The sequence below is a fragment of the Pieris napi genome, chromosome 18 (assembly GCF_905475465.1).
Source record: "Pieris napi chromosome 18, ilPieNapi1.2, whole genome shotgun sequence".
NCBI lineage: Eukaryota > Metazoa > Arthropoda > Insecta > Lepidoptera > Pieridae > Pieris > Pieris napi.
In genome coordinates this window covers 3,508,952-3,523,000 of record NC_062251.1, presented here as the reverse complement: position 1 = coordinate 3,523,000, position 14,049 = coordinate 3,508,952, and the positions used below count along the sequence as shown (strand labels likewise).

General features: G+C 32.7%; 3 protein-coding genes across 3 annotated transcripts in view; 2 read left to right on the top strand and 1 right to left on the bottom strand.

Moving 5' to 3' along the window:
* LOC125058292 (heat shock 70 kDa protein cognate 5) overlaps positions 1–3,517 on the top strand; it is a 28,767-nt gene extending 25,250 nt beyond the window's left edge. The window contains exons 13-14 of the mRNA XM_047662345.1: positions 1,122–1,262; positions 3,299–3,517. Of these exons, the coding sequence (XP_047518301.1) occupies positions 1,122–1,262; positions 3,299–3,391 (234 nt within the window). The 3' untranslated portion in view covers positions 3,392–3,517. The remainder of the gene's footprint in view (positions 1–1,121; positions 1,263–3,298) is intronic.
* Positions 3,518–6,420: 2,903 nt separating this feature from the next.
* Positions 6,421–9,496, bottom strand: LOC125058300. The gene is made up of 4 exons (XM_047662359.1): positions 8,770–9,496; positions 8,521–8,679; positions 6,853–7,001; positions 6,421–6,779 (listed from the first exon to the last, which is right to left on the bottom strand). Exons 1-4 carry the CDS (start codon positions 9,446–9,448, stop codon positions 6,534–6,536), a joined length of 1,233 nt encoding a protein of 410 aa, XP_047518315.1. The 5' UTR covers positions 9,449–9,496; the 3' UTR covers positions 6,421–6,533.
* A 169-nt stretch (positions 9,497–9,665) lies between these two features.
* LOC125058303 (V-type proton ATPase subunit S1) lies at positions 9,666–13,307 on the top strand. Its single transcript, XM_047662364.1, has 3 exons — positions 9,666–10,610; positions 11,708–11,853; positions 12,149–13,307. Exons 1-3 carry the CDS (start codon positions 9,794–9,796, stop codon positions 12,371–12,373), a joined length of 1,188 nt encoding a protein of 395 aa, XP_047518320.1. The 5' UTR covers positions 9,666–9,793; the 3' UTR covers positions 12,374–13,307.
* The last annotated feature ends 742 nt before the right edge of the window (positions 13,308–14,049 follow it).

Here is a 14,049-nt window from a genome sequence, read left to right as displayed (position 1 = left end):
AAAAATAACATATATCACGAACAATATATGGAACTAACTTTAATTCCTTTATTTTACTAATTACAGGTTTAGTAAAGTATTTAAAAAAAATAAAATGTTATCTTTACTTGTGCGTTTTTTACTGTTTGTGATGAAAAGGAACGTAATTACCACTCGCCGTAAAACCACTTTTAATGTGGAGGACCGCACTTAATAAAATGTATACATTAAGTAACAAACAAAATGTATAGACTCAGATGTTCAGACTTGTATTGAAATTGAAAAATGTGCCCGGCCAAATAGGTTTGTAATCTCTGACATGTCAAAAAATATCAGAAGCCAAGGGTTGTAGCAGCAGGGGCCTCATAGCCTAGCGGTCTTATTAAGTGGCAGCTAGGTGAGGGGTACCGGGTTCGATTCCCGGTTCGAGGGCAAGTTTTAATTTAATTTAAATTTGTTCTCGGCCTTTGGGAGAGTTGTGCGGTACCGGGCGAGTGCCTAAACCGTACATGGAGGACATGGTCGAATTTTCTAAGGCAAAAAGCACGAATTATAAAAATCTTATACTTGACGTTGGCTAAGGGGCCATCCATAAAGTACGTCACACGAATTTTAGGACTTTTGAACCCCTCCCCCCGTCCTTGTCACAGGTTGTCACATTTTTATTAAACCCCCCCCCCCCCCTCCTGATGTGACGTCACACATTTTTTAAATTTATGTATGTATCTAAAAATGATCGTTGTAATAACAACTTTAAACAATTCGCGTAAGGTTGATTTTGCAATAATATATGCTTGTAACATATACTATTATAGACATACTGTTATAGAAAGGGACAGAAATAGTGTTTCGGGACACTTTCGAGCGTTACTTTTATTCGAGACTGTGCATCTTGGGTTTTTGTATATCAATGGTTTTAGTATTTAAAATTTTGACATGTGACGTCACAAAAGTATTGACCTCCCCATGCCCCTTGTCACACGATGTCACACTTCGGTGATACCCTCCCTCCCCATTAACGTGTGACGTACTTTATGGATGGCCCCTAATGCACAAATCGTGCCAGAGCCATAAAAAAAAAGGGTTGTAGCACTCTTGGTCCATTTAAAACTTTTAGGAGTCAATTAATTTTAATGTTTCAGTGCGAGAAATTGCGCGTGGAGATGGGCAAGCTCCGTGAATTGCTCGCGCAGAAGGACAGCGCGGAGCCCGAAGCCATTCGTACCGCCACCAACACGCTGCAGCAGGCCAGCTTGAAGCTCTTCGAGCAGGCTTACAAGAAGGTTAGTTTTATTATGACATGGATTATATTTTGAAGAGCGAGAATTAAGTGCTTTTTCACGTACAATTTAATTATAATTCAATGAAAACTAAAAACATCGAAACGTCGAATTATGTATGAATTTTATTAAATTTGTTAAAGAAATGTTATTTAAATTTCGTCGCGTCGAAGTGATATTCAATGTATGTATGTCAAAAACATATTGGATTTGATGTACGACAGAGTCTATATCGGCTCATTGGTCTAGTGGTTAGTACCCCTGACTGCGAATCCATGGGTCCCGGGTTCGATCCCCGGCTGAGACAAACATCGATGTGATGAGCATTTGGTGTCTTGGGTGTTTAAATATGTATTTATATGTCTATCTATCTATAATATGTATGTATATCCGTTGCCTAGTACCTATAACACAAGCTACACCAGCTTAGCATGGGACTAGGTCAATTGGTGTGAATTGTCCAATCATAAAAAAAAACATCTAATGAGTGTTTTTGAAGTGAAACTCCTTTAGAATCGTTGTGATTTCAAACCGGATGCAACGTAAAAAGAGACAGACACATAAATTTAACATTGAAATATATTTTTTGAAGTGAAAACTTCTTTCGTTGTACACTTTTTTTGGAATAGGTAAAAAATTTTGAACTCGCGTCAGGTCACGTGACCTGATCGAAAATTCGTAAGACGGATCGAGAGTAGATTACGTATTTAATGTAATATAAATTGTCATGTTTGTGTACGATAGCGCAATAAATAAATATTGTATACACATAAATGAGTACTTTGATACTGTTAATTAAAGCAATTCGTGCAAAACTATTCACTAACCATTCCAATATCAAAAATGCACAACGTTAATATCCAAGTTTTCACTTCTGCCGGCACTCCCGGAGTGAAACCCGTCGTTTTTTTTAAAGAAAAGTTTAATCCTAGAAAAAAGTCTAATTTACATATTATCGCTTATAAAAATTTTGTTTTTGAAGGTTTCACTTCTACCATGTGTGAATTGCACACATGAGTGTTTATACTTTGCACATTTTTGAGCCAACGCATTTCATTAAATGTATTGGTCAAGCAAATGTGCGAGATTGATGGAGGAAAGTTATCATCCTCACTTGCGAATGCGTTTGGGGACGATTTATTCTTCCTACATTTTCATTTCATCGGATTTTGGCCATTACAATCATTTGTTAATGTTTAGAAATAATATAACTAACAAACTAATAAACAAACTTTTATATACAAAATTGTAATACGTGCAAGTATTACGTATGCACTATTGGGGGGAGCCCCCCCATTTTGATTTATTTGGTCAACAGTAATTAGGGAGCGTTCACCCCCCCCCCTCATGTAACGTGCCGTAACGTTTTTCTGTTGTATAAAAGGCCCCCCCCCCCCAAATTCGTTACGTAATACATGAATGCTCTCTTATTTACTTTTTTACACATATTACCCACACATTGTAAAAATCAAATGCAAACGAAATGCATTTTCGAGGATTCCTACAGAAAATTAATACATTTATGTACTGTTATTTTTGAGAGCTTTTCTTACTTTGGATGATTAGAGGAGGGGGGGGGGGATAAATTGGAGTAAATCTGCTTACGTAATACTTGAACGATAACAAGCGATATATAGACTATGTTTAAAGATTAGCCTCTATTAAAAGACGCTATGTTAATTAGTATCTATGTATATTACATTATATATATAATAGTATCAATCGCATATACGAGTACTGGGAATAAATAAGGCGCAACTGCGTTTCTCTGTGAATACAAAAGAAACAACATTTAAAGTCTATATTCTAGGTTTTATAAAGTAAAATAATATACTGAAAAAATTAAAATATATATACATATATTGTCAAGTGACATAAATTAAACATCGTCGATCAGACGGCAAAGACAACATTACAAAAGAGTTTATATAAAATACAATATAGACAAGAGTTTGTATAGGAAAATATATTATGTTTTCCTTAACCCCTCGGCCAGTGTAAAAAAGACATTACAGAAATTTTTATGTTTCCTGCTACAGATGGCGGCAGAGAGAGACAGCCAGCAAGCCTCCCAACAATCCACCCAACAGACTGAGCAGACAGACGATAAGAAAGAAGAGAAGAAGAATTAAAAACGCACCACTTACACTAAGGCACACCGCACACAGGCTAGAGTGATAAGTTTTTTTGCAAAAAGTGTATATGTATTGTGCTTTGTTATTTTTGGTACTTGCAAGCTAAAGGGAATATTTCAAGAACTGATGTTTCATTTTTAGTTAGTTTTTTATACGTATTTTCGTTACAGGTAAAATCTGCAATATTTATTACTAACTTGATATATATTCATTCAAGTGTTCTGGCAACATTTTTTTATTGTTGTTATCTCTACAATACTTTCGCATTTATGGTTTGCAAAAATATAATATATAATAAGCTTGTGTGCGGTGAGCTTATCCAACGTACATTAGTTGTATATATTAGTGATGCCAAAAACTTTCCGTTATTCAATTTTGGTATAATATTATTTTAGTTATTTTTATTAATAACTTTGGGCAATGGTCGTATTTACTTTAAAAAATAATGAAATTTCCTTTATGTCAATAAATTATAGAAGTTCTACTACTCGACTGTCTCCTTCTAGCACAATGTTAATACAATTTACCAGACAGAGATGGAAAAGTACATTAAGAAGTGATTGTTTTTATGAATTAAGGGTTTATAACTAAATTGTCACAAAAAACCCACACCCTGAATATTTGTTCAAATGTTGGTAAAACAGTCTGGGCCGCTAGTTGGCGCTTGCTCTGTTTTATCGACAATTTGCATTGTCTGTCATGGCGTAGTATTTTTCAGAGTCGTGTTTATTTAAACCAAAATAATGATTTCTATACAAGAAAACCCGTTCCAATGCGAAAAACAGAGTGTTTATTGTAAAATATCATGATTAGTACATAATATATCGTTTCGATTGGAAGTGACCATTAAAATGGACAAGAAAAATGCAATTCGAGGGAAACGTCCCTCTAAAGTGCTCGAAGAAAATTATTACGCCAAAGAAGTATAACTTCTAACGCGTGTACATAAGTACACACATTGTTTTTTTAATAAAATGTCTACTATTGCCCAAATATTAGTAAAATTTTGTCTCAACAGTAGTTTGAGTAGTGATCGTCTTAGCTTTAGGACCACTTGTAGTTACAACTTACAACGTTCAAATAAATGTTTTTTTTTTAATTTTTGTTTTCATTCATAAATTTAATGTAGAAATTGAATTTTTTGTTTTCATTCACAAATTAATATATAATAAATTAATGTAGAAATTGATTTACACAAAACAAGTGTTGCCATAGCCAGATAAATTTTATTGTTGATTGCTTGTAATTTATAAAAAATATAAGGTATAATCAACTTCACTAAATCATTTTTGTACTGAAATAACAATAAAAAACACTCCTGCGCATCTGCGGGAAACCAAGAATTGCTAGCTATTAATATATTTAAAGGACTGGTATTCTTTAATTTTGGGTGTATTTAAGTATAAGTTTGAATATCAATTTTATATAGATTCACACAAAAACGCGTCTGAAACGGTCAAATGTTCTCTTGAGACTGGCTTTATAGAATTAAAAAAAAACTGATACATTAAATGTCATTAAAATCACAAGTATTACAATGTGAAATTTTACTATAGATTATAGAATGCATAGACAATTTGGTTGATATTTGGCTTAGGAGTTAAGCGGCATCATAATTTACTTGTTATTGTTGTAAAAGCAATGTGGGTCTGCGTGGTTGTATGTCCGACTATTAGATTAGTGCAATATATTATTATGAAATTATTCGTTTTTTATTTCATACTCTCAAAGTTGTAGAATTCAAGTACAGTAAAGTATTATCACCAACATGTTCTTTGTCCATGTCTTTACATAACGATAATACAACAATTGACTAGAATTCAAAGTAATATTTTAAATCGGTGTAATAAAACTAGCTACTCAAGTTGTTTATAAACCTTTTTACAGACTGAAACAGGTAAATGCAGCAAGATCAGCTCGGCCAGAAAAAAGGGGCCCTATCAAAAACAATCTTACATACATGTATATGTATTTTATTTTCCCCATAGCTTCTATGTTAAAATATATCTCAAACTCAAAACACTGAATCTAGCTGCTGTTCACCAGTTATATCCGAACTTACTACATAGAGGCCTCAAAGGTCAGTAACGCTGGCAATTTTGCTGCTGTTGTTGGTATTCATGGACATAATTCTGCTAGCCCCCAGTCGCATATAAAAACCGTAATTGTTTTTAGTAAAAAGGTGATTGATTGGTATATCACTAAGGGCACAATCTTTATTCAACCAGTACCTTAACTTTGATGTCAATTAAATTAGAATATGAAAATAAGTAGTAAAAAATAACGGTAATACCTATTCACATACTTAATTCTTCTGTCTAGCCCCATCTTGTCACCAGTTAAAAACAACAGCAACTAATTAAGTATATCCTGATTATATAGGTTATAATTTTTATAATAAACATAATGCTATTATGATGAAACAAACATTTATAGTGACTTTTAAAAGTGTGTATTCTGAGTTCAAATTAAGATACCTTAAAAGCAACTGGCCTCTAGTTCCCGTTTCCGTATGAACCATAGGCGCTCATTTTTAACTCGCGTACGGCAGACTCAGAATGCTAAGTAGAATATCCTTATAGTTTATGTTTCATTTCAAAAATAATATAATAATATTAGGAAAGACAGTCATAGAAAAAAATGTTTTTAAATCATAGCTACCATTTCAGCATTATGAAAGTGCCCTAAAATGTATTAAAGACAATATCTCAATTTCTTCCATCTTTCAACAAAACTGTAATTTTGTTGCAATTGTGCTTATTTATGAAAAAAAAATACTATGTGCATAAATTTATAATTGCCGCTTTACCTAAATGCGTTAGCTAGCTTAACGTTATTTTAGCCAAGGACAAGTAACTTGTGTGTCTTTGGTTCAGGTAACACAGATAAGATAATAGTTATAAAAGTGTTACCAGCCTGGGCTAATATGATGCATTAAATCTTAAGACTGGCAATTTTTTACAACTAACAACTTAGCGACAATGTGGGGCAACTTTTTCGGGTACAATTTAAAAATAAATATTATGTAACACGAAATTTTTACTATTTATTAACTTTATAACATAAATTACTTATAATTAACACAATGTGTCATTCTTACACGAAATTATTACTTTTCTATTGTTAGTAAAAGAAAAATCTAATGCATATCAGCTGCAATCACAAGTGGTTTACCTTGAGCATCATCATATCTGTCATTGGAATTACAGTTATATAAAATAAGGATACCATAAGTCAAAATCCCAAGACATAAAAATGAAACCATCAATCCCGCCAATATTCGCGAGTTAAAATATGGCCCACAATGAATAGCTGGTCCAAAACAGTGTGTATTGTTGCCTCCCGAACTGTTGCGTAAGTAAACATCAGAATTAAATGATTGTAACTGAAAAAAAAGGCATTATAATTACAATTGATATGTAATTAAAAAATACAAATATTGTTACAAAACAATTTACCTGATATTGCGATATAATAACAGCACTTCCATCTCTAGTATTAACTATAGTCAGTGGCTCTCCACAAACGTAAGAGTGGTCCCACGGGACAGCCACCCCCAGCTTTGTGTGACCAACTTCTTCACCCCATTCCAAAAGAGCTACATTTTCTAAAAGGTAAAATACGTGGGTAAATATTAAATGATAATAAAGCCATTTCCACTGAAATATTAAAGTGATATTCAGTACTAAGAAATTTCATTGACATGTCATTTGCAGCTTTATAGACAAATATCGTTACAGAAAATGCATAAAAATATGCTTATGAATATTTAAAATAATCACTTATAGCACTTTTTATAAAAAAAGTGTTATTGACAGTAACATGTATATAACAGACTAGCTGGCCTGGCGAACATCGTACCGCCTAACAGTCGATTCTTTATTTTTTTTAAATACTTATTCTGCTATTCGGGACACCGGTCTAGCTAGTATGATAAAAAAAAGAAAGTTGATAAGACATCAAATACATTATGTCAAAAAATAAAAATTTACCTTCCCGGAACCCCTCCACTAACATTTGAACTTTATGATATGGTATTAAAGTTCAAATTGACTTTTAAGTATTATTACGAATATTTTGTATGGGAATATTATATAAAAGTCTTGTTTTTAGACTTTTTCACTCAATTTTTAAAAAAATTCTCTCCGTAAGAACCATCCTCGTACTTCAAAGAATATTATAAATAAAGAATTGGCCAAATCGGTCAAGCCGTTTTCATGTTATGTCGTGACAGAAAACGGGTTTCATTTATATATATATAGATTTAAAGAGCGTGATGGAGTCACTTGTTTAATTTTTTACACATTTTTTCATCTAAAAATCCATAATTAACAATATAGAACTTTCATACGTTAATCACGTGTCCCAATTGAAATAGACGATGATGTAGCAATAAATAATATGACTTTGCCTGTATATTCCTAATCCCGTATTGCGATTTAATTTTGTCGGAGACTGTTTTTCATAGAAGTAAACATTATATATATACTTTGTCTAATTAGCGCAATAATGGTTGGGAGTATTTTCCAAAAATTATCCCAATTATAAGCTGGAAATATAAAAACTGTTAAGTAAGAGTTTAACCTTACTTAATAACACATTTATCATGAGCACTTTCACATTATGTATCAAGTCAGTATATCATGTTAAAGGTTAGTTTTGATCAAATGTTCTCACTAATATATATAATATTAAATCGCAATTGCGTCGTGACCAGGGCTTTGTATTTTTCCATTCGTTGGAATACATTTATCTATGTATAATGATTAACACGTAAAACTTGACGTTTGTTTATGAGTTATAGCATAGTACGTCACGTGGACTGGTGAGACACCTAAGCTAGAGAAGTGTTTATTAAAATAATTTTTAAATTAAGTTTTTAAAGCTTAACTAAATTAATAATAATTATTTATGTAGATTCTAGAGCCACTAACAAATAATCTTTTATGGTGGCTGGTTTTTAAAGTCTTGTCAATTAGCCTGTAATAACAGTTTTCTACGTGTTAATAACAACCAAACCGATTGACCAACATTAGCTATAGACCAACCGATAGACCATTAATATAATTATTAGAGTAAGATATTTTACTGTAGTTTTGAAAATATAATGTAGAATTGACGATTACCTGCTACCCATCCTTCAGGTTTAGATGAAAATGTAAACTCCAGTTCAAAATCGGTGTACGCCATTCGAATATTAAGTTGACGTCGCGCCCATCTCTCTTCAGTAACCAGTGGACTTTGGCTAAACGTGGATCGACGAGTACCAACAGTGGAATATACTCCTGTATATATTATGAAAATGCTTTATATACATCCTCTTTAGTATTATTAGATGGAACTAATTAAATTACTAATTATATAAAAAAAATTACCAAAAAGGCGAAAAAGAGCTCCAGTGCTAGTAACTGTTACGCCAGGAATCTGCTTTCTTTCTGCTACTCTTGGAGGTAGAAAATTGATTTTCCGTATTACTACTGGATTCACCTTTCCCGTATAAAATCCTACAACGGGCCCCGATGCTATTCGTCGTATGACAAAATATATTTCCTGCATAACCATATCATGGCGCCTCAACGTGTTAACACGAGTGTCATTAGCTGAGTCTTTGAAATAAATATAGAAGTGTTTTTGACGTCCATTACGTATTTGTATTTTATTACTAGTGCTAGATACATAGTATACATTGTTTTTCTGATGTTGAAAGACTTGCTTGAGTAATTTGTAAGGCTCAATTACTTTTGGGAGGTACATAACTTTCTTATCAGTGAGACCTTGTTTTAAATATTGAAATGGAGATCCATATTCATCTTTGATGCTTATATCTTCGGTACTGAATTTTTCTTCTACAAACATTATAACTACCTTTGAATTTCTTATAGCTTCATGAATTATATCGAAGAAACTTGAAGTATCAACTTTATTAAACGGATTTGGCTCTACTACTACATGAGGAAGAACAGACTCGTAATCTAATAAAAATACAGGAAGTGTATTAGCATTTACTTTGATAACGCTTATTAGAAATAAAGTTAGCAACCTCATTGTCTTCATTTTATAATAGTGAAGTTTTATATAATTTTTTTTCTCGGACACATAACCGTCATTGGCAAATTTGACAAGGAATTTTCTTTTTAAGAATATGGGATCTCTTTTATATTAAAGTTAATCATAGATAATATATTGATCAGCGATTTGTTGCGCAACTTTGCGGTTGAAAAATCGAATAATATATTTATACTAGTAACACCGAGACATAGACAAGCGTCAAATCAATCATATGATCACTTTTCACATGACCGATGGTCACTCGTCATCGCCCATTTTTCGTCTATTTATGACAATTTTGGGCTAAAACATTACTTTTAGTCCGTATATCAAGTTATTTAATCATTAAAAATGGCGTTTAGCCGTTTAGTGTTATCGTTTGCATTATTATGTATTCCGTCTAGCTTGGCTTCGGTGAGTGTACCTGTTTTGCTATGGGGTGATTTAGCTGGCCCTTCAATGAAATCTAACCCTCTCGGAGAGGTATCTCAATCAGAATTCGAGGACATACTGAATAATGAGCTTAAGGATGACCAATTCACCGTTGTGTTCATCGATGAATCGCTATCCGTCGAGGACTTTTCACGTAAGAATTCCGAAGGAAAAACCTCATTCCCATATTTGAAATCAAATATTGCTGAGGCCTTATACTTACCAGCTGTAGAAAATGTATTGGAAGTGTTCCACAAATACTCTGATTCAAACGCTGACCATGTGACCTTGACAGAAAATGGGCTATCTGCCGAGATTGAGAAGGAAAACGTGAAATATCTATTTATCAACTTAAGGGATGCTCGCGAGGGTGAGTCCAGAGCTGATATGCTTCTGCGCCACAACGATTTTATAGAGGCCATGGTTAGTAAGCTGCAAGAGCAATACGACAAAGTAGCTGCTATTTACACTGGAGAGTTCCCCTCATGGACCATTCCAGAAAGCCATTTACGTACTCGCCGTGCCACACCAGGTGTATTCTACAGCACAGCTTTGAACGGACTTAGATTCTATGCTAGAGATATTATCATCACTAGCAAGGCAGGAGAATTCAATCTCACTGGGCTTTCTGGAGGTACTACAAACTTTAATGAAACTGTCATGCAGGCTACTTTGAACTTTAGCAACGGATCCCTTATTTTAAACTTTGAGTCAAAATTAGGATACTGGTTCTTGGGTAAGTGGATAGATATTATTTTAATAAAATTATGCTTGATTAAAAAAAAAATTGTCAGCATTGATCAATAAAAATAATTAAAAATATAAACTTTAAATACCTGTACGAACATTATCAACCGATTATGATGAAACTTAAACTGTTCTCTAAGAGAATATAGCTGATTTAAATTGAAAAAGATCATCATAATCATATGTATGTTCTTATATGTACATTTAAATAAATTATAAATAATTGTTTGGACAGATTGTAAATTGGACAAGCTTCCTAAGCATCATTATTAAAAAAAGTTATAATAAAAGAAATTATAATTGGTTGTTTGATGCGTGAGTTTGCATAACATCAATGAGACTTGAAGTGAAGATTCAGCTATGATAGCAAATGAAATCTGACAAATGCGAGTAATAGTTATAAAATGTGATAAAAACTATGTTGAATTATTTCACCTCGTTGACTTTTGTTTCAATTCAGCTTTGTCAGCTATCATTTGAAGTGCCACTTAACATAGTTTTTAAATTAATTGAGTTCTATATTTTTCTCCTAAAATAGCTGCTTAATATCTTGAATAGCTTAGCTAGAGTACACAGAACATGTTTTTTAATTTGAATATAAATCATAAACACTAGTCTATGGTTATACTTTTTGTCCTATACAATTATAGTTTATCACTTTGCAAGAGCTTTTTGATGACCTTTCGTACCTTCAGACCGTCTAAGATTTACCATTATATTTTCACACAGTACAGTCAAAATCTGTTATAACAACATCGAAGGGACTACTCATAGTTGGTCGTAAAAACCGGTTGTTGTAACAGCCGATGATGTTGTTACTAACCTAATACAATAGAATTCAGCCGGGATCATTGATTTTGGTCAATATAACCAGTATGTTGTACGAAACGTTTTAGACTGTACTTATAAAAGTTTATTTTGATATTTCACAGGTTGATCATAATTGTGCTCTCAAATTTTTTTAATCCATTCCATGTACTAATAGCAAATCAAGACTTATTATAATCTAAGCTTTGCTGACCCTTGAGCCATGAGGCATAGTCATATGGTATTAAAAATATACTTATGGAGAAATATTAATTTCAGATTCCATTACATACAATGGTGAGGAATTGACAACCAATTCTGATGTGTATGCCATCCTTGGGTTCTCATACCGTTGTGGCCAGACTGCCAGCTTCTCAAAACTTAACGACACTGAGCAGACTACTGTTATCTTCAGAGATTTGAAGGTGAATAATATTAATAATCTATCTCTGCAGCTTGTATCTGCAGGTTTAATCCCATTAAAATTATGTAACATTTTGCTGTTCCTGATAATGTACCTTTTACATGAACAATATGTAAATTGATAAGTTACTATAAATTTATAAGCAAAACTTGAGAAGTTGTCTATGGGCTAACTAAATGGAAGTACAAACATTGAATTGATACGAAGCTATTGTAAAGTTCATGCTAAATTTTGGTATCGAGACTTCCACCTATATCTTATCCTTAGCAATTTTAAGATTTAATCAATTATTTCAGGTTCAACCATTCTTCAAGGAGACCAACTCCAGCGACACACCCCAATTCGGTGACTCCTTCAACTGTGTAGGATTCTTCTCAGTACCAATCTGGTCTGGTCTCTTTGTCACCTTTGTGATGCTGGCCATTACCTTTTACGGTATCATGATGATGCTGGACATCAGAACGATGGACCGTTTTGATGATCCCAAAGGTAAAACCATCACCATCAACACAGTTGAGTAATTAAGTTTCTACGCCATTACATAATGAAAACCATTTAAAAAATATATTTTTATGCATTTAATAATATTTGAACCTAAGAAAAATACCCTATTTCGAAATAAAAGTTGAAAAAGTTTAATTCATGTTTAAAATGATGTTATTTTAGCCTCTAATACAGGTTTTTTAATGTAATGGCGTTAAAGTCACGCAAAGTTAGCTCAAATGTAATAGCGTAGGTACAGCATTTTGTGGAAATACCCAAAACAGTCGAAGCTAGATTGAATACTTAAAAAATTGACGTTTGACATTTCACTGTTTTGGTGTCTGGTGTTGCCAGATGATAAAGTTACTATTAAAACCAGGACGTGCCTAACTTCAATATGTATTCTATATATTTGTGATAGGATGTAGATATAAATGCTAAATGAATTGATATACGCACTTAGAAGTATTAGAATGCTTAATGGCCTTACCCGATTCGACAACGATGATTCCGAGCTTTCGTGCATAGATTAAAATTCGATTTTTTTAAATTGTCGATGAAATGTGTTCCCTCCATGCTAGTGCCAATTTTCATTCCAATTCGTCTAAAATGTAAGATTTAAGAATTGTTATTAAGTGACCTTCACAATAATATTACCAATATTTCTAATAAAAATATTTATTAATTGTTAATTTATAGTCTGAGGCGCCATTTTGAATAACATTTGGTGATTCAAAATGGCTGCCGTTAACATTTGTGTGAATTAGATGTAAGCGAAATATCTACACAAATCATTTTTTTCTTGTAAATATAATTTTCAATTTTGTTGTTTTGATCAAGTATTAAATCATGAGACCAATTTTATTTTGTTTTTATTTTATCGTTTTCCTCATAAGGTCTAGTATTTTATACATAGTTATAGATTGTAATGGAAATGTTATATTGGTTGGAATAAAGCTTAATATATTTAGATATTTTTATTTCAATTACAATTATTACCTATATCCTGACTCATATATTCAAAAAGTCGAAATCAGTGTTGCCTGTGGTCAATTCGAAAGGACATCTTTCAACTGAATTTATATGATTTTTTAGGATTTTTTATAGTAAATAAAACAAATTCGAATAAAATCTAAATACTTCACATTATTTATTACTTACGAACTAATGTATTACAGATTATTTAAAACGATTCTAAACAAATTTAAACCAAAGTTGTATTTTAAATTTCCAGTCTTAACATATATTTTGTGTAAAACAGCAAAAAGTATCTTAGAAAACTACATAAAGCCAGTTAAAATCTCATCAATAATTTTATTTAAACGAATTAGTGTTCTGCAGTGAAATGTTAATAAAAACGTAAGAATATTCCCTATCTTTCTCTCCGAATGAAATATAAAATCATCAATCATCATCGTCCACACGCGACATTTTTCGTCATGGATTTCTCTACCGTCATTTTACATTTTCATTCCCAGCCCTGCGATTCTGTAACTCACTTCACGAACTCACACAGCGGTTTTCGCATCGGCGGTCTCTCTGAAATCAGTCGTGAAGCAGTCATTTTATGATTTGGCATTCTGATAAACAATAAAGTACAAGCTCCTACCTTTTCAGAATGCCAAATCATAAAATGACTGCTTCACGACTGATTTGAGAGCGACCGCCGATGCGAAAACCGCTGTGTGAGTTCGTGAAGTGAGTTACAGAATCG